We start from the raw sequence: 21,790 nt of genomic DNA on the forward strand, positions 1-21,790 counted from the left end.
GACCGAAGTATGTTTTGTTTATAATACAACATGCTAAAGCAAAATGGCGATGAGCTTGTCACTTCCCGCCAATTTTACATTTCCTCCTAGCTAGACAATCTTCTCTTGTCCCCAATGATATCTTCGAAATGAAATTATCCCGAACAGTTGCAAACATTCACCGAAAAGATTACATCTGTTCAAGTTTAATTTGTTTACATCATTTTTTTGCTTGTCTCTTTTTATTCGTTGGTAAGTTTACACTTGTGTTTTGACTAGATTCAGGGTAGAATTAGGTTGGTGGCACATTTTTTCGAGGATGTACATATTTGCGTGATTGTGCAATAAAAAAGTATATGTCTAGATAATACATATTTCTTATTGAATTAATGCATTACATATATGCATATATTATATATATGCACATATTGCATAATAATACATTTAATATTAATTATGAAAGAAAGCTTTTCTTTAAATAGTTCTTAATTAGCCGTAGTAGTTTTTGCTCACCGTCAAGACGATCGGTGGCAAAGAGAGATGCAAAAAGTGGGCCACGATCATAAAGGCTATCTTTATTGTTATATACCGAGACGGTATACTTTATCTCCATCTACTTGGGTATGTTCTACCGACATGTCATCTTGATATTATATCATCGAATCCAACCAATGATTGACCCCGAAAATTTAGTCCGCGTTCCTTACGTAATTAAATATTTAAATAGTTCTCATTTATATTTTAAATAGGCGTATGTGATAAAAATTGCCCACTTCAAAGCAATTATAAACTCCAATAATTCCGATTCCAGCTAAACCCCTTCCTATACAACTATTGCATACTGAATAATAAAACCATTGTAAAATGTCTTCTATTGATCCGTCGATAAGATGTCTCTAAAAAATATGATTCTTTTGCCCATTTAATCTATTTGTTCTTTCCATTTAGATTATTATTGCCAGATATTTTACCTTAGATTTTTCGGTCAGAGTAACACATTGAGATGAACCGTTTGTGTGTTTCATGAGATTTTAGTTCTTTATGATTAAGTATTTTTTATTGTTTAATGTAAATGCAAGGTAATGGGTTTTTTTCTGAATTCATTGTCAAGTAATTTTGATCTAACCCCTCTTTAAAAACTTTTAAGTCTATATTGGCCACTTTATCAACATCAGTCCAAGTTTTCTCTTTTAGTTTATTATATAAATAAAACACGAGTGATCCACAAATTTGGAATATCCAGTGACCGGTTTCATCGCTTTTGCGACATCTTCGAGACTAGTATCTTTATTAAAGAGCATATAATAAATATATATATATATATATAATAAATTACAATGAACTTCCATCAAGAATTTTCACTAACAAACTTAAATGTTCGAGTTTTCTCTTTTAAAATCATCACAGTATCATCGACGTAAAAAAATATTTAACCCTTTAGTGGTAAATTGAACATTAAATACAATATTATTGGACCTGGAATAGTTACCTTGAGAAATGCCAAAGCAGGAGAAAGCTGAATCGCTCAATGTTTCGTTTATCCTTGTGTACTTGGTGCTGTTTTTTTTTAGAATTCTTATAACCACGTTCATACAAACCGTAAGGTTTGTATGGTTCGTATGGTTCTTACCGTTCCATCAATCCCATAAAATGTTAAACTGTTTATCAGTCTGACGTGTGACACTGTCGATAGCTTCTCTTAAATCCACGAATATAGCAAGCACTTTATTATACAACTAAAATGACATTTTAAACCTAAAAACTAATATCTTTACCTGTTGTTTTGTTATGTTTGTTGTGTTGTTTTCTGTAGCCTTTATAAAATATAGGTGTCAAATAAATAAAAAAATACGTTTGTCCAATTAATCATCTATTATTCTAGTTAATTTTTAGCTATTGCATCTCAAGTGCTTAAATTTTCTTAGATCAATATTTTGACAGCTATGACGCACTATGACAGCACGACTCACCGACGACAACTCGTGACGTCACGGGCAGAGTAATTTGTATATCATAGCCATAGTAATACGATACATTTAAAAAATGCTAAGTTTGATAATCTATTAACAAATAAAAAAAAAACAATGAACTTCGTCATTGTGTCTGTCGCTATTTGAGTAAAACATTTATTTTCTCTAAATTCTTAGTCCAACTCTGATATCCTCTTATTATGGTGTCTGTCACTTTGACGTTCAGTAGTGAGGTAGTGAGTAGACAAGCGATCGGCGATCGGCGATCAGTGACCGCGCGAAGTTAGTGCAATACGGTACTAACGCCAACCGCCAACCGTCTAGTGGCAACAGTGGCTCGCTGCTAAAATTATGAAAAAAGTTGTGTGTAGGAAACTGACGTTTGGCGCAATAGTGAATATTATTGTTTGTACCATGGCGTTGCCCGCGCCATCGAGTGTATCTAACGAATTAAGTCAGTGCTCACATATTTCTTTTATTTGATGATTAATAAGAATAAAATCAAGAGCAGTGTTTTTCATTCTTATTTTTTTTAAACATAGCAGGGGAATCCTGCTGAAGATGACACACTTTTTTTAAAAGGAGAAAAAAATTTGGGCATTTTTGACAATTATTTTAAAAAACAAGCTTTCAATAATATCTCCTATTCATTTGGTTTTATAAAAAAAAACATGTTCATTTTTTCAGTTGAGTTACAGAAATTATAAAAAAAACATGTTTTAAGATGACATACTATCTTTCTTTGGATACTTCGCAGGTTAATGTTTTTGTTTTAAATGGTGTGTGGTGGCACCTTGCACATAGTTGATAAAATAACTCAATGTCTCAAATCATTTTAAAAAATATATTTTTAAAAGAATTGCCTTCGGTCTTATGATTTGATCAAATCTTTCAATCTTCTTCTTGAGGTGCCTTGTCAGGTCCCTCCGACGTTGGCGATCACTACAGCGAAAACATCTCGGTCCTGCGCTACTCCGCAGCCAGGACAACTGCTTATTGGATGTATTCGCCATAGTGATTCCTGGAAAAAGATGACCAGAGTGGTTTCCCGTTGCCTTCTCTGGTGGATTTTTCTGTCGGGGTTACCTTCCCTTAGCTGGTCGGTTCTGGTTTGGAGGCGCCAGAAACTCGCCTTTCACCCTCTCGTTATCTGCTGTCATCACGCCGTTATGAGTGTGGTCCCATTGCCCGGGGTTCGCGACGTGGACGTTAACGAGTAGAACTAGTCAGTAGTGTTGCCGGTAGAATGCAACTGGGCGTTCGCAGCATTTTATAAAATCACACCCTCCAGCAAAATGTGACTCACTGTGATCCTACTGACAGTTTGGACCCCAATCTTTCAATATTGGGACCATTTACTTTCAGTCGTAAATAACCATGTAGAAAATGTAAAAAAAGGTGTGATAGAGCAAAGTTCAAATCTTGGACTAGACTTGGACTTCCTATAAATGCATAATGGATCTTCTTGGGTCATATCTTCACCGGAAGAATCAGAATTTACGTAATTTTCATGACTCGTTACTCGTTTTGCGTAACTTTTGTTTATTATTTGTATATTCTCCTTATCGTCATGTCTGCTGCCATTTATTAACTGCTAGTTAGAACTTGCGAGCTTAATGATTTTACACTATTTTTTAATAATCTATTGATTATTTTAATGCTGCTTTTGGTAATGGTGAGAGTTCATAAGAAAGTGCTGAAGACCGTTTTATAAACCTTAGAAATAATAGCTACATTTTATTTTCTGTGATACGACGGCTTAACTCACGACCTCTTACCTTACCAAGAAGTCAAAGGATGTCCTAAAAAAATAATAGGCGCACAAATTTTTACTATTTTTCTGGGTGTATGTGGCTTTTGTATAAGATTTCCCTGCATTTCAAAGCGGAACATTATAGGAACAAGGGAAAAGGAAAGAATAAAATAAAATACTTATATGTAAATTATAAATACTTTGGTAAGATGACATAGTATGTGACCTTAGACTTTATTATCCTATTTCGTCTTATCCAATAACGATTTAAAAAAAAAAAAAAATAATATTTGTTATTAACATATTACAACTGAGATAAAGAACATTTCAGAGAAGGTAATATAGAAATCTTTGTGTTCTTATGATTTATCCTAATACATATTTCGATTTTGGGGCATTTTCAACAACTTGTAAATAGTTATTTAAACTATTATAAAATGGGAATCAAGTTATGGTAGAGCGGAATGCGAACCCCGGACCCCGGACCCCGGACCCCTGAGCCGTGAATCTGTGACACTAGCCACGGTACCACAACCAGGATGATGTTTACAAAAAATTATGACACTTATCAAATTTCTATTCTGCAGTCCTAAGAATTAGATAAAGTAACATAAATAGTATGATAAAATATAAATAACCGCAAACCTGTTGTATGATATTCACCCAAAACTGATCATCAAAATCCAATATTTTCACAGAGATTATGACAATAACCCAACTTACATAACCCATTTGCGTGCCCTGTCCGCTCTGTGTTTATACTATTAGCGTCATGTGTATGCGTTTTTTTAACTATATTACAAGGTTCTTACCTTAATGGTTTGATATACTATATATTACCGATATGTCATTTTCAGGTATGTCATCTTTCAAGATATGTCATTATGTCATCTTATCAGATGTGTCATCTTAAGCAGAATTCCCCTACTTTATCATTTAAAATGTCAATATAATTTATTAATTTATTCATTCAAAATTACAAAATTAAAAATTTATGAACTTATTAAGGCTTTTTAGGCTATGCCCGTGTCAAGCCACAATAAATAACAATAAAAATATATAGTAAAATTAAGTAGATCAAATTATTATGACATAGAATAACAATCTACAAAAAAAGGTAAATGTAATAAATAATTAAATTCCAAAGAATACAATGCAAAAAAGATAATCAGAAATGATTTTTAAAATATTTTAAAAATAAATTTTAAAAATTATAATATCAACAAAAATAACTTAATTAATGTTTTATCGACAAAAAACGTGTTATTTTTACATTGCTATCCACATGTGTTTTTTTTAACAACTTTTTGTACAACTTTAAAAAAGCAATCTTTCATTTGCTTTTTTTTTGTTTAAGTACTAAATATTACTACTACTACTACTTATTGGACCTCAATGTTTTATAATATGATTAGTATTATCTATTTTGTTATGACACGCTCATATATGATTAAAGTCGCGTGTTTAACTTATTTTTATCAACAATACGTGTTTTAGCTATAAAAATACGGTAAAATAGATATTTTGTTTTTTCTCTCGAATATTTCGCAGTCCCTTGACTGGCACCTGAAGCGTAAGCAAAGATACGCTGCAGTTGGTGTACGATGATGATGATAAAATTGTTCACTTTAATTTTCTTAGCGAAAAAAATATTTTTCACTTTCATACTTTATAGCTTTTTTCCTTTTGTCTTCTCTCGGTTTTAAGTTGTCATGTAAAATAGCATTTTTTCCTTTTCTCTTCTCTCCATGATAAGCTGGCATATAAAAGACCTTTCTTTCATTTTTATTTTGTCAGTTATAAGTTGGCATGTAAAATAGCTTTTTTCCTCATCTCATCTCTCTGTGATAAGTTGGCCTGTAAATTAGCTTCTTTCCTTTTCTCTTCTCTCTGTGATAAGTTGGCATGTAAAATAGCTTTTTTCCTTATCTCTCTGTGATAATTCGGCATGTAAATTAGCTTATTTCCTTTTCTCTTCTCTCTGTGATAAGTTGACATGTAAAATACCTTTCTTTTTTCTTCTGTTAGTTATAAGTTGGCATGTAAAATAGCTTTTTTCCTTATCTCATCTCTCTGTGATAGGTTGGCATGAAAAATACCTTTCTTTTTTTTGACAATTATAAGTTGGCATGTAAAATACCTTTTTTTTATCAGTTATAAGTTGGTATGTATAATAGGTTTTTTCCTTATCTCATCTCTCTGTGATAAGTTGGCATGTAAATTAGCTTCTTTCCTTTTCTCTTCTCTCTGTGATAAGTTGAGATGTAAAATACCTTTCTTTTTTCTTCTGTCAGTTATAAGTTGGCATGTAAAATAGCTTTTTCCTTTACTCTTCTCTCGTGATGATTTGGCATGTAAAATAGTTTTTTCCATTTTGTTTTCTCACTAGGTAGTAAATTGGCAAATGAAATAGATTTGTTCCATTTCTTTTATATCCTCTCGGTGGTACATTGACACGAAATAGCCTTTTTACTTTAATCTTCTCTCTGCCTAGCTCTCCGAGGAAACGACGAGATTGTTTAAGTTAGAACTTATATATAGCGTAGTTTTTTAACGTTTAAATCTAGATTACATACATAGGTACGTTTTTTATTCCGTTAGACAAAGAACAAAAGAACTTGAGCAAAACGTAACATTGTTCTTTATAATCTTATTTGTATAGTGAGTCTTGAGGAAAGATAAGGTGAATAAGAATGGATAATCTTGGGTTTTATATTATTGAATCAACAATGAGCAGTGAAAAACACAACTAGTTTCATGCTAAATCAAACATAAAGATAAATTAATACTGACTAATATTTTATGTTTTACTACGGAAATGCGACATTTATTAGCAAAACCAGTACATGTAATGCACTTGCAATACAAAAACCTTAATATTTTTTTCTTATTATTCTCCGTCTTTTAAGAGATCCTGTTAGACCTGTGTTGCGGAAAACTAGTTGTTATCCTGAGATGATGAAGTCCAGCTGTTCCCCCATCTCTTGGGTGGTCTTCCAAGCGATCGTTATCCAGGTGGGATTACATTAGCTGCAGTGCACACAAGTCTGTCGCTACTCATTCTGTCCACGTGGTCCTTCCAGTACCTTCTTCTTTATCTGCTGCATCGTACAATATTCTCCATTTCACACATATCTCTAACAATTATAGTATTACGGATTCGGTCTTCTGAGAACGCTCTGGCGTTTTTCCAGTAATGAACCTCAACACCTTTAAACAACATACATAAATTTATTTCAACAGAGAGGGAAATTTTTTTGAGAAGGGGATATGGAAGTCTAGGCATTTACAGGGCTTATGACCTGTCATTGGCTGGTTTAAGTGGCCACTTTACACACTGTGTAACATTCACCATTCTGCCCATGTTTGAACATCCACATTTCCTCAAATCTTCCATCTGTTGACTTTTGTGAAGTAAAAGAGCTGAAACCTTTATCACGTGGGTGAGATTCATCCGGCTGAACCAAATCACCTACTAGGCAACGCCTGAAAACAATTTTCAAATTTTTATACTTCTTCTTTTACCAGGTAGTAATTCAACAATGTTTGATTATGTCCAAATGCTTGCAGACTGGCTGGATTTCCTCCCTAGGAAGTTGTTCATATTTAAATTTATTTCATCAGAGAGGGAAAAATTTTTGAGGAGGGGATATGGAAGTCTAGGCATTTACAGGGCTTATGACCTGTCATTGGCTGTTGAAATAAATTTAAATATAAACAACTTCCTAGGGAGGAAATCCAGCCAGTCTGCAAGCATTTGGACATAATCAAACATTGTTGAACATAAATACAATTTGAAAACATAAAATGAACAATCTATCACGTCGTTTCCCCGTAGGCAGAGAGGACAGAATGCCATATCTCTCTTGTATTCGCATACGGACCTCGCTTCCTCTTCATTCATACATTCCTCGATCAACACAGCACAAACTATGGCTTGCATGCACCAATGTCCCGATTGTGTCGTATTGTAAACTCGAGACACGATCTGGACTTTTTTGGTGTAAGTCTTTATAGTTTTAAAAATTCACTAAGATAGACCAGATCTTGTCTTGAGGTAGTAATTTTTTTTTTTATCTTAGCTTCAATTTTATTTAGTTGTATTTTATTTTATTAGTGCCTGTATCTATTATAAGAAATTGTATTTACCATCGTTAGAATGGACTGCATAAGTCCGTCAAATAAATAAATAAAATAAAATAAAATAAAACGTCGATTATTCCGACCTTCGACATGTCCAACTTCAAACACTTGTTAGATTCGATCGTGTCATGTCTTTTTCGGCCTTCCTCGTTTTCTGCATCCATCAACATTCGCATCGTAAATAATTTTAGCCGTTCTTTCGCTGTCCATTCGCCCTACTTGTCCAAACCAACGCAGCACTCCTTTGGTGATAAAATATATTTCAAATTCAATAAAACTGAAATCATCCGAATTAACGAGTGCCAGACGTTATCCGGATATGCGGAAATTCGAATAATTTCATTAACCATTAAATTAAGGCAACGTTTAGAAATAAAATGCAAAATTTACTTTGATATAATACTGCGAATGAGAATCACATAAAAAACTTATTAAAACATCTTCAGCAAAGTTAATTGCACCGTTTTTTATTTGTCATCATAAAACCTCCTTAATTTTTCTTTTCCTGATAACGATCCGGATATTTGGCCATCCGGATTACTAGAGTTCGGATTGACGAAGTTCTGCTGTAAGCTCTATAAAGTTATTAACTAACAAAATTCAACAATGAAAAATTGCAAGGAAATGTTCCTTGCAATATATTTTCGAACAAAGAACCTCTCTCAGAAGGTATTATGGAAATCTGGGCGATTACTGGACTTACCGTTGATTGGTTTAAGTGATTACTTTATGTCAATATATAACAACAGAGATTTATTAATTTAAGCCACCCATCATAAACGTAGGCAACTGAAATGGCTCTAAATTAGACTCACTTCTGTTCACTGTACTGCATAGTCCTAACGCTCCTATATACCGCCGTGAAAAATTTCAACGCTTATCAGTTCATGGTTTACCTCTTCGTTCTAATTCTCAAAGCACTTTCTTAATACCTATCCACAATTCCTCTTTTTTCTCTAACTCATATAGTGTCCATGCCATCTCCCATCCACCATCAAAGGTGTCACTACAGTATCTCTGTTTAAATCACGTCTGAAGAAACATCTCCTTTCTCTTCCTTCATATCTCTCCTTTCCTCTTTCCTCTCTTTTCCTTTTTCCAAATGAGTAATAGTATTGATTTAAGTTAATTTACATATAAATATATTTATATCTATTTTAATATATCTTTGGCTTTTTTATCTTTATTTTCTATTTAATATGTTTTAACTGGAATTATAAAAATAAAACTTTTATTTTATTGGTTGGTTGGAAGAAATTGCCATTTGGCAACAAGCCCGATAATGTACAATTAACATTAAGTACAAAAAGTTGAAAAAATAAAATTAAAATAAATAAGTCCTGTCATCCATATTTCCTTCTCTAAAATGTTTTTTATCTCAACAATGCTTTAAGTATGTCCAATCGTTTGTAGACAGGCTGGATCTTCTCCCTAATGGGTTATTTAGATCTAAATTTGTTGCAATAGAGAGAAAACATAACAAAAAGAACATAAAACTATGTAGCAAAGACAAACAAGGGCTATAAAATAACGGCAATCAATGTATTTATAAAAACGATAAACATAATGCAAGATTTTGATTTACAAAAATAAATAGCTAAAACTTGATAAAATTCCTAACAGATAAGATCCAGCATTTCTCTACAAACATTAGTGCATGCTCAAATATTTTGATGAGATATTAATTTGTATACTAAAATAGTCCCTGATCAGTAAGTTGGTGAAGTTATTAAGTAAGTGCCTAGTTTTGTTTGCCATAAATATTTGCGGCTGCTCTTAAGCTCATGTTTCAAATTTGCATAGCTAATACCGAGAAGCTACGAGTAAGTAATTCAACAAGAAGATAAATAACGTACCCTGAGAATAGCGTAAATTGTCAGGTACGTTCAATACAAGTTGTCATTATCACAGACAAGGCCACTGAAATACTCGTAACAGCGTTGCCAACTTCCATCAAGCTAAAATCGGTGGATAAAGAAAAATGAATCTGTAGATTTCGGTAGATTCATTATCCTATGGGCGAAGTTGGTGAGAAGGGGGAGGGGGTATTAAAATTTGCCTATCTTTTACGTTACAAAATTTCGCTAAACGTGCAAATGGAACTTTTTATTTTTTTAAATCAAACCAATATATATATATGGTGTAAAGTACTGTGTTTTATGTTTCTTATTTAATGTTTTCTTACTATTTCGGATGTATTAAATATGTATGACATTATGTGTTGTCACAAAAATGATTTATTTTTATGTACAGTTGTAATTAAGTTTTTTTGAATAACTTCTGGGAGTATAATATGTACTAGAGTAGAGTCCCGCTAATCCGAACACGCGTAATCCGAACGTCCGTTTAATCCGAACATGTCCCGGAACGAAATAATTGTTTTTTTTACAAAAATACGCATTTCTTAAGGAATTAATGCTTAAAGGGGTGAAAATAAGTGCATGTTGTCAAATCAATTAAATATTTATTAAATACAGTACATCTTTTTTTATTTAATGCTTAGGTTTAACAGCACATTACGTAGCAGTGAGTTGCATATGTACTGTAGTGTAATAACTGTTACCCGTGAACTGTATTCGTGTATTATTGTATTATTAGATCGATTAAGAATCGTAGTCTGTTCCGAAAACGTATATCTACATACTATACGCCACTATTATAACACAAGATCTGTGATAATAACAATATTAAAATGTAAACTAATCAAAATTTCTCCACAGATACCTTCCTTTCCTGTTAAGGTTTCTCATGGTTCCCTTAACACTTGGACGAATGTCGGAAAGCGAAACTAGCCCATGAAAACAGAGGTTATAGGTACACAAAACACAAACACGCAAAATGACTCACATAAAAACGAACACATATAACAAAATACATAACACAAACAAGTATAGTCGCATTCGGGGGCGCCGACACATGTATTTGTGTTAGTGCTTTTGATGTGATTGTAAACTAATTGACAGTACACAAACACTTACACGTAAAATCATACACAAAGCACTAACACTAAAAACAGCACAAATATATCACCTTGATAAATAATAAGCAAGGGAAAAACAATGCAACACAACCAAGAAAAAAAAAAAAAAAAAAAATTATAACACAAGAGACTCGTTATTTCGCTTCCAACCACGTTATCACGGTTATTTCGTCTAATCCGAACAAAGTTCGGTTCTAATTAGTTCGGATTATCGAGACTGAACTGTATAAGTATTATATAATATATTGATTTATTTTTTAATTAAAAAGCGGCCCCCGTGGACTAACGGCTAAGACGCTTGCCTACACGCGAAGGCTTCCGGATACGAATTCTGATGAGATCACAATAATTTACGTAAATTTTCACGTTTACGGCGGCGCTTTTAAGCTCAACGATAAAATTAATAATAACTTGTAATCGCTAAAATAGGTAAATACATTTAAGCAGAAAACAGTTACAGATGAAAAACACGTTCGACTACTATTAAAACTAGTGATATGCAGATATTCCATTTAATAAAACAGAAACTATGAAATTATGAAGAAAAATGACATAATTTTAATTTACCATCTTTGAAATATCCGGGTATCTCCATTTACCAGTACTAACTAATCAACTTATGTATTTATGTACGGCCGAAGGATAAATAGTTTTCATAAAAAAAAACAGATGGCAGAAAAGTCGCTTTCTGAGCAAACACAAAAAAAGTGTTGTTCATTTATAAGGGAATTATCTATATTGGGGACCACTGAATAAGTAGTAAAAAATAGAATTTCGTGGAAAAGGGGAAATGCTAAAAATCAGTGGAATTTCGATCAAATTCGGCAGATTGGTAGATTTCGCCTAAAATCGGTCAATCTGCCGAAAAATCGGTAGCGTTTGCAACGCTAACTCGTATAGAGGTTCACCGAGTTGTGATAGACAATGGGGAAATGTCGCATATTACGAATACCGATAAAAATATATGAAATGCATTTAGAATAATTAATTGCATTTTCAAAATCAATATAGATATTGGAGGAGAGATATATACACATATATTTATTTTTTAAATACGTCACTAGAAAACTGTGACATGTGTGGCCTTGGCGGTTGTGACGTCAAGATTCGTGACAATGTTCTAAACAAATTTAAATGGTCAGGAACAAATAAACATGAATCGTGACGTATTAGGGGCGTGGCCAATGGAATGACCGTTTTTGCGGGAATTAAACATTTCTAATTTTAAAAAAAATTATGCTACTAATAAGTAACAAATATATTTTTTTTTACTGGACTGTATTTCATGTACCTGTGTTACTTTTAAAATGTTTAAAAAAAAGTGATATTTCCCTATTGTAACAGTCATATTACAATTTTTTTATGGCACGAACAATGATGTGATGCCTCAGAAAACGTCCAGATCCGGAGAATTCTGATTCTCAAAGGAAGAAGGGTAGTTTTTTGAAAAAATGAAAGAAATCTGAGGAATTTTAAGCAATGGAATGATAATACATGTTGTTCATTTTTGTTTAGTGGTTATTTCTAAAAGGTTCTCGGAAACTGTGTTTCAAAATCAGACTGTTTCAAACCGTCATAAACAGACGTAATTTGTTTGTTTCATGAAAATTACAAAATGTGAAACTCTTTTTCAAGTGACAGTTCATTCAAATTTTATTAAACTGTGTTTTATATCATTTATTTATTTATTAGAAAATTTTCGAATCCAGGGATTTTCTTTATATCTGGGAAATTCTATTTTTTGGCATCAAAAGAACATGGGTGACAGCAGTAGTGCGAAACAAAGGAACATGCGAGGCAGTTAAAAGGGAACATGGGTGGCAGTTATTAATAGTGCGAAACAAAGGAATATGTTAGGCAGTTAGCAGTACTGCAAAGCAAATGAACATGTGTGGTTGTTAGCAGTAGTGCGATTAAAAAGAACATAGGTGATAGTTAGCAGTAGTGCGAAACAAAGGAACATGCGATACAGTTAAAAAGGAACATCGGTGGCAGACGTGCCAGTTATTTAGTGCGATACAAAGGAATATGCTAGGCAGTTATGTAGCAGTAATGTGAAGCAAAGGAACGTGCGATGCAATTAGCAGTAGCGCGAATTGGAAATATTAGAAAACAATATTAATTATGTTCATAATTAGTTGGTACTAATATTAACAATAAATTATTACAAAATTTACTGATTATGTTTATTATTTGTTTTTAGATGAAAGCTGCGAGGTACACCTGACGATAAGCACATTAGAAAAATACCTGGGAAATCTTGAAATGAACTGGCTTGAGGGGTGTCATAATGTACCATATTGGGTAAACAAAACATTTTTTTATTGAATAACGTGTATAATGAAAGCACCCCCTTCACATTCCAAAGGAAATATTTGCGTTCTTACAATTTACACAAATATTTTCATGTCTGAACCATTTCTGTTAATAGTATATAACCGTGTTAGAAAATGAGAAACAGTTGTGGAAAGAAACTGTATCTTTGTTGAAATATCTGTAGTTAAAAAAACGGTTTGAATGAGTCAACCGCGATTTTTTTGCAATTTTTTGTATTGCATATTATTTTTGTTTTTTCAGATCGGTCTTTTTGACAAGGATCCCAATATTACTGAAAACCCTACACCTCTGGTCAAAGCTGCTCCTAGAAATCCTTTGGACGATTTTTACATTACGGACATCAAACCGAATCTTCAATTTCCGGAAATCTGGAATAAATCGGTAGAGTTAATTAATATTTAAAATGAATAATAAAAGCAGGTAATATCCTTATTTATTTGGGATGGGAAAATCTGATATTTATATTTCATTTATTTAGCTTGCCAAGCATTTATTAGAATACTTGTGAAATGTTAATGCTAATATTTTGCGTACGCATTATTATTAACTGGCTTAATTCATTTCGCTTTTGGTACCTACTGCTAACTACACATTTTTCAGACTACCTTTTTGCACTGATTGCTAATATTTAGCACACTTTCTAAATTGAAATATATATATCAATCGGGAATTCAATTTTATTAACCAATATTTTATTTTATTTTATTTTATTAACCAATTATTACAATAATTTATTTTATTTTTATATTCTTATGCATGCTCTAATAATAACAATGTACATATATTTCATTTATAAGTTTTTTTACATATGTTTTTTTACCTTTTGTTTGAATTTTGATACTTTTTTCTTGATAAATGTTTTTTTTTTCCCATATCATAATAATACTGCCTTATATAAAATTATATGATGTGAATTTTTTTATTACCTATTTTATTTTATTTATTATCTGTACACGCCCAGAGGGCTTTTACATGACAGGTATAAAATTAGAATTATGTTTTATGTAATGTAATGTAACGTATTTATTAAGACAGTTGTACAAATAAAATTAGAACACCTAGTTATACAATATTTGAGTATGTCCAAATGTTTGTAGACAAAAGACTGAATTTTACCCCCTCGGGAGTTGTTAAGATTAACAAATTACAACAGGGATGGAGAATACCTTAAAGAAGGGAATATGGAAGTCTGGGCATTTACAAGGCTTATTTATTTATTTATTTAACTTTTTGCACATAATGTTATTTGTACATTGGCGGGCTTATTACCAAATGGCAACTTCTTCCAACCAACCAATAAAATAAAAGTATTATTTTTATAATTCAAGTTACAGAACATATTCAATAGAAAAAAAAATATTAAAAAGTTATGACCTGTCAATGGCTGGTTTAAGTGGCCACTTTACACACTGTGTAACATTCACAATTTTTCCTATGTTTGAACATCCACATTTCTTCAATTTGTTTATTTTAGTGAAGTTAAAGAGCTGAAACCTTTGTCGTTGTGAAGAGATTCATTTGACTGAATTATTTCACATACTTACTGGGCAACGCCTGAAAACAATTTTCCAATTTTTATACTTCTTCTTGGACCAGTTTGTTTTATTACAATATTTGCCGCGCCCCCCTCACTTCTCCCCTGGAGAAGTAAGCAACCATTTGTTATTTTTAATATATTTTATTTTAAAAGTTGATTCGTTCTAAAAATTGATTTTAATGTGCCAATGTGTCGTGGTTTGATGTGACAGGGTTTAAGGAACATTTAAACTACTGCGTAAAATTATGTCTGTACATGACTAGTATATATGCATTCTTAAGGTGTTATGAACTCACTTAATAAACCATGAATAAATGCGTTAGAAAAATTGTAACAGTTTCAGGGAGAAAAAAAAAGTATGCCGTAGGTATTATTTGTTGTCTTTTTTATATTTTAATAGATGAATATGATGCACAGACCCCCTCCCGGCCCACATTGCCTCGGTTATTGGATTGGAAGATTTGATGGAAACAATGTGTTACATCAATCTAATTGTTTGAAAATACAACCTACCTGGATGTCGGATAAGAGGTAAATTATTCATTTATTATTTCGATTGTAAAAGGCAAAATGACTGACGCCACATACAAGCAATTTTATTTATTTATTTATTAACAGACTTAGTTTAGTAAAAAAATGGTAAACACTTATATATCTTTATTTTTTAAGTTTGTAATATGACCACATTTCTGATTATCGTAGGCAACTGAAATGGCTCAAAATTAGACAGCGGAGAGACTATCACTCCCTCTCACTTCTGTTCAATGTACTTCATAGTCCTAACGCTCCTATATACCTGTGTGAAAAATTTCAACGCTTATCAGTTCATGGTTTACCTCTTCGTTCTCATTCTCAAGGCACTCTCTTAATACCCATACACAATTCCTCTTTCTTCTCTAACTCATATAGTGTCCATGCGGCTCGACTGTGGAATCATCTCCCATCCACCATCAAAGATGTTACTACATTATCTCTGTTTAAATCACGTCTGAAGAAACATCTCCTTTCTCTTCCTTAATCTCTCCTCCTTTCCTCTTTCCGCTTTTTCCTTTTTCCCATTGAGTAATAGTTTTGATTTAAGGTAATTTATTAACAAATACATTTATTTCTATTTTTATATATTTTAAACTTTTTATTATTTTTTTTTCTATTGAATATGTTCTGTAACTTGAATTATAAAAATAAAACTTTTATTTTATTGGTTGGTTGGAAGAAATTGCCATTTGCCAATGTACAAATAACATTATGTACAAAAAGTTAAATAAATAAGACGAGTGATACTTTGATCCACAAATTTGGAATATCCAGTGAATCCAGGAATGACTTGTTATAATGATATTTCAAATGAGTTTAAGTATTGCATATATATTATTTTAATTGTCCCATCCTTCGTGAGTTAGATTTCTGTCAATTCGGTAAAAGGTCATTAGTAAAATTATTACAAAGGGTATCCAAGGAAAAAAACCCAAGGAAGATTTTTTTTTTCAATTGGTCTGGGTGTTGTGGTGTATTTTTCATTACCTCCTTCCATATCCCCTCTATCCCACCTGCTGACAAGCCTCAAAATAGAGACTTAGCGGGTTATTCCTTTAAAAAAAATAATAATAATAATAAATAACAAAGATGAAACAGATTTTAATGTTAAAACATTGTAATACCATTTTTTTGCAAAGCATTAACTTTGTGGTCAAACACTTTAATATTAGTATTTAACCACTTACCAACTTTTTGTGTTTATCGGTTTCGAGACGTACTCGTCTCTTCGTCGGGACACTCACTACATACTATGAACATGTATACTGTGTTCGGACATGTTGGTGTTTACTCCCCTTTAACTCTGCACGTAATTTATGTATTTTTTCTTAAATACTAATTATAGGTACTACGGTGACGGTAAAGGTGGTAGTGTATTTTAGTATTTGCATGTTGGTGTAGTGAGTGTCCTGATGAAGAGACTATTTACTAACATTCATTAAACATTGTAGATCTTTTCAGGGACGTTATTCAGAACATTCCACTTTCTAAGTTGCTCCTCCCCGGCACCCATGATTCTGGATCATTCTACGGAGACTCCATCATCAAGGGAAATGAACTGAAAAAGTTTATCTTTACGCAGGACCAAGATATCTGGAATCAACTTGTGTACGGAGTGAGATACTTAGATATCAGAGTCGGATATTATCCTGATGAAGAAAGCGACGACAGTGAGGAAGAAAGTGAAGCAGATGACTATAACGAGGAAAAGTAAGTTTGTGGGATGATATTAAAAACTTTTTTTTTCTCTTTTTATTCCAGTAAAATTGCTACATAGTGCAGAGCCAACTCTACCATATTAAACAAAATTTTATATTTGAAGCACTTGTGGTGGTCTCAACATATCGCGCCATCGCTCTAACAAGGGTGAATGGATCTACCCTGCAGTGGCTTGGAGATGCGCGTTATTGGAGCTATTCAGGCGTTCTCATAGGCTCCAGGCTCTTTGGCGAAGTAGAGCAGCGAAGGTGTTTACCCGTCCAGCTGTGAACATTTCGGAGGTACTGAAGTACCCAAATAATTGCCTGTATGAATTATAATACGTGACCCTTAATTTATTCCATGCTGCTTGCGTATAATTGTTCCACTGTTCCCCTGGATACATGGACGTCAAATACGGTGTAAATATGATTTTCTTCACTCCGTCACTGCACTGAAAGAAGCGTCTTGCTAGCATAGAGGCCCTGACATTGATGGCTCTTCTCTGTCTCTCTATGTCCTGATCATCTTTACAATCATCAGTCAGTATGTGCCCTAGATACTTGACTTTTGCAGTTACCGTTAAACTGCTATTGTCCAGGAATACAGGTGGTGATGGATGCACAAATTCAAAAAATGACCTCTTGTGTTTAAATATAAGTACGTGTATTTAATAACCTGTATTTTCTTCTTCTCCCTGCTTCTTTTTCCCGGTTCACCCAGGGTCCGGCCTCCTTGAATTCAAGCGTCAGGATCTTCTGTCCTAGGTTGTCACAATGGGAGCATTCTGTGCTGCCAACTACTTCTCAATAGTGGACTAACATGTTGCTGGGGGTCTGTCTCTTCCTATACTTGTAGTTGTAGCTGGGATGTTGAGCGCTCTTCTTACTGAATAGTCCTTATCTCTACGCATTACGTGACCATACCATCGCATCCAGCTTTCTTTTAGTTTTTCAGCTATCTCTAGCTTCCTAGTAGAACATTTGTCTGTCCTGCCAACCATTCGTCTACACAGCACACGACCTCATTGTTATCCAAAAAAATATTTCCAAGCAAATGTTCCTCGAGTTTTGGAAATAGCCTGAAGTCACTAAGGGCTAGATCAGGAGAATGTGGGGTGTTCAACAATTCAAACTCAGCTCCGTGGTGGTTTGTAGATGAATGGTTTGCATTTGCAGGGATCGGACAAATTAATGTTCTACCAGGAAGCTATAGAAATGTTAGAGCATCGTAGGACTGCGTTGAAAAATAATGTACGAAAATTTTTTTTTATTCACTGTAGATACCAAAGGTGGAGCGTTTCAATCGGCCCTTGAGTATCAACTTTACTCAATGTTGATTTCAATTTCCAGATATTCTTGGAGTAAATAAGTGCTTTCGCAATAGGTACCTGATTCTAACTAACTTGTGTTTTTTGCAGTTTCTGGATTAATCACGATCTAATCAAAGTAAGAAAACTTCGTCCAATACTTTTGGATGTTAAACATTTCGTGGAAATAGCAAAAGACGAGGTAACTTTACAATTTATTCAACTATTAATTTTTTTGATAACATCCACGCCTGTAGAATAATATTTTACCCATCTTACACCTATTTTAACTCTTGACATGAGTTTAGTTTTCTCAACATTACACTGTGATTTTTGGTCTACGTACTAAAATATCTCAGGCTTAACGTGTTACCTTTTTTACCAGATAGTAATTGTGGACGTGCATCGACTCCCCGTAGGATTTTACTTGATAAATGGAGCGCTGAGAAAAAAGCGCCACGAAAAATTGATTAATCTTCTTCTTCGAGAGTTGGGTGATTTGGCTGTAGACTATACAGCCATAAATCAATTATCATCGAGGAGAAATATGTATTTATTGGACGGGCCAAGAATGATCGACATCTGGGAAAGTGGGAAACGAATCATAGTTTGTTATCCCGACAATTCATTGACAAGAGGTTTGTATTTTCATACTTTCTATGAAAGAGGAATACTGTGCAGCAAAATATCATGGATTGGGTTGACATGTTATGGTTACATGTTTAGCTCTATATTTAGTACTCCGGACTTACGTTTTATATGGGGTATAGATAGATTCCTTTATACTGTTAACTATTTATGTACAGCTTTGGGTCATAAAAGTGGATATAAGTACTTAAAGAGTGGTGGATAAGTTTCTTTAAAAATAAAATAAAATTAAGTAGATTTTTTTTATTTTTCAATCCAACAAAGATTATTTACTATCACTATCAAACAATAAATTTACCGGTTTTCTACATATTCTGCATATGGAATATGTCTCAAACGTGTTCAGAATCACTTTGGAAAATCAAACTTTTCTAATACATTTGGTTTCAATAAGAAAATATGTTTTCCCTTGGCTTGGGAGAAAGCCATTTAATATTCTTGCCATGTGCGATGTTGATTCTCCTTCGTCATAACGAGGAGATCACCTAGTGGTAGGAAATTACTATAGGCAGGATCCCCGGAATGGACCGCCCCATTTGCTAAAGCGTCCACCTTTTCGTTTCCGGGAATACCACAATGGCTGGGGATCCAAAATATAACAACGTTTTTATTGGATGCCTCTAATAATGAAAGACGAAACTTAGTAAGTTCAGTCATAATGTGTTAAAGTTGTGAATTCTTTTCCTTTTTATAGGTGTTAATTGTGTTGTTTTGAACAGACGCAGACTTTTAAATCAACATAACTGATTTTTGCATTTTTAAACTCATTTAGACTGATTAGTATACCTACTCGTATATGCTTACTGTTAAAATCAATAAAAATAAAAGAAGTATAATCTTGAAGCAATAAATGATAAATGTACTTTATTAGATGCAAATAAAAAACGACAAGCTTCTACTTCTAGTGACCATAGTATTTTGTGACTATAAAAATAACATTAATATCTGCCGTACTTCACGCGTCTTCCAAAGAGCAACCATAGCAAACAACTTATGACTTTGAACGTTATTTTATTTGATATTTTACACAGGTTCTTGGCTTTGGCCACCGTTGACGCAGAAATGGGGAAACCGGCAGAGCGTGACTTCTCTAAAAGAATACATAACAGATGTCATGGCGTCTGATCCTCCGAATGAAAGAAACCCACTGTGGGCGGTAATGGCCCAAATGACTCCACGGGCCTTAGATATTATTTTTAATCCAAAAAATGACCTGTTAAACATGGCCAACTCGGTCAACAGAAATTTGACACGTTGGGTGAGAGACAACTGGATAAAAACGTCAAATATTATCGCCTCTGATTTTTTTATGGGAAATGATTTGATTGAATTATCAATCAAATCGGCCGTTTTAAAGGCAGTTAATCCTGTAGTAGAAAAATAAAGGAAACTGTAAACTAATTGTTATTAAATTATTGACTAAAAAAAATGTTTTTTTAACCTCATTCCTCTTATGTGTTTTTTATATCCTTATATTACTCCCTCACCTGCCTCGCCAAACATCAATTAAATAGATACATTGAACTTACAACATCCAGCAATAACGTTTTAATTTTCCCTATATTAAAAGCTTTTATCTACTTTGCCATCACCATATCAAAATATTTTACCATCCATATCCCAAATTACATTTTAAAAGTTTGATTATAGTTCTGATTCCAACAAAAATACATGGAATGTGGTTCTCCTGTAAGTCTGTGGGTTATATTTCAGTGAGGATTTTAAATTCCATTGGAATGTTGTTTTAACCTCTTACAAACTATGTTGACTACGCTGGTAAGATTTTTTAATATCACTTGAGTGCAGATAATTGAAAGAGTAAAAATGGAAATTTATCTTACCTTATTGTGACAAAACATTTTCAATTTATGGACACTTGGGAAGAATGAACTACCAACTAAATGAATATTTGTTAAATTTAGAAAATGTCTATAAACACTAACGTATTCGAGTTGGTCAAATGGTCAAAAAATATCATTAGTTACGCATCATCACGTCGGTTGGTGATTTTTTCATATAAAAGTATTTTAATTCTGATGAGGCGTGGTAATGAATAGCAGTTAGCTTTGAGTGATAATAACAATAATTCTAAGAAACAAGTTAAATTCCATTTAGGAGCAAAACGTCGCGAATTCACAAAGTAAGAACTTTGATTTAGTACCTACCAATCTATACTTTTAAACACTAGCAACACCGGTTACATGTGTCAATAATAATTTGCCGCTATATTTTTGACGTTTTTTATGCTTCTCAACGACTTCTCTGCGCTTAAGCTGTTTACCAAATAAGAAATAAAAACATAATAACTTTCGCGGTACCTCGTATTGTGTTTGATAAATTTGTTTATTACTTCAAAATGGCTAATCTACAGCCTCTTCATGCTTTGAATTTAGGTAAGTCATAACGTCATTGGAGTATCAAAATATAAGTTAAATTTATTATTCAAATGATTGTTGAACTTTACAGACAATATCCCAATATTATATGATATTACAATATTAAATTATCTTTTATAGACTCTTCTCAGCAACAAAGCTTCGTCCGGTTTTACAAGACTCTTTCCGAGGTAAATATGAACAAAAATAACTATCAACTGCCCCAGTCAGTTCAGATCGAAACTCGAAATCACACATCAGTACTATAAAACAAAAAATCGTGTGTCTTTTTATTGAATTATTGTCTCAGTACTTCCCATGCCCTGTTTTATTTGCTTTTTTATACATATGCCGTCAATCGGCAAGTTTAAATCTTCGTTTATGTCACCTTTTAGTTTGTCTTTAAAAATCTAACTATATTGTCCTGTTAATTCGCCGAGCTGGCAAATGAAGGATGAAAGCAGAGGGAATGCGGTTAAAATGTGATTTCAGTTCAATTAAAGACAGGTGTAATTAATTTAATTAAC

General features: G+C 33.0%; 2 protein-coding genes and 1 long non-coding RNA gene across 4 annotated transcripts in view; 2 read left to right on the plus strand and 1 right to left on the minus strand.

The window, feature by feature from the left end:
- The first annotated feature begins 2,171 nt into the window (after positions 1-2,171).
- On the plus strand, positions 2,172-20,273 carry LOC148277484 (PI-PLC X domain-containing protein 1-like). 2 transcript variants are annotated; one of them, XM_088232829.1, is made up of 8 exons: positions 2,172-2,403; positions 13,029-13,129; positions 13,403-13,543; positions 15,100-15,230; positions 16,695-16,943; positions 18,352-18,442; positions 18,626-18,878; positions 19,920-20,273. In XM_088232829.1, exons 1-8 carry the CDS (start codon positions 2,301-2,303, stop codon positions 20,270-20,272), a joined length of 1,422 nt encoding a protein of 473 aa, XP_088088955.1. In that variant the 5' UTR covers positions 2,172-2,300; the 3' UTR covers position 20,273. The 2 variants fall into 2 exon arrangements, 1 of the variants encoding a protein (XP_088088955.1); XR_015823460.1 differs by having other exon boundaries at positions 2,181-2,403; positions 16,685-16,943.
- Positions 10,387-10,988, minus strand: LOC148277485 (uncharacterized). Its single transcript, XR_015823461.1, has 2 exons — positions 10,957-10,988; positions 10,387-10,515 (listed from the first exon to the last, which is right to left on the minus strand). It is a non-coding gene; the product is annotated as an uncharacterized LOC148277485 (long non-coding RNA).
- Positions 20,274-21,079: 806 nt separating the features above from the next.
- Positions 21,080-21,790, plus strand: part of spel1 (DNA mismatch repair protein spel1) — a 36,540-nt gene continuing 35,829 nt past the window's right edge. The window contains exons 1-2 of the mRNA XM_088232830.1: positions 21,080-21,281; positions 21,405-21,454. Of these exons, the coding sequence (XP_088088956.1) occupies positions 21,245-21,281; positions 21,405-21,454 (87 nt within the window). The 5' untranslated portion in view covers positions 21,080-21,244. The remainder of the gene's footprint in view (positions 21,282-21,404; positions 21,455-21,790) is intronic.

This window comes from Micrasema longulum, unplaced genomic scaffold, assembly GCF_059751315.1.
Source record: "Micrasema longulum isolate JH-2025_06_02 unplaced genomic scaffold, ASM5975131v1 h1tg001026l, whole genome shotgun sequence".
Classification (NCBI taxonomy): domain Eukaryota; kingdom Metazoa; phylum Arthropoda; class Insecta; order Trichoptera; family Brachycentridae; genus Micrasema; species Micrasema longulum.

Bases quoted from the DNA above. Each gene is read 5' to 3' on its own strand.
- LOC148277484 (XM_088232829.1), top strand. From the start codon at position 2,301: ATGAAAAAAGTTGTGTGTAGGAAACTGACGTTTGGCGCAATAGTGAAT. The intron at 16,944-18,351 runs GTAAGTTTGTGG...TGTTTTTTGCAG, and splicing joins GATGACTATAACGAGGAAAA to TTTCTGGATTAATCACGATC. The intron at 18,443-18,625 runs GTAACTTTACAA...CTTTTTTACCAG, and splicing joins TGGAAATAGCAAAAGACGAG to ATAGTAATTGTGGACGTGCA.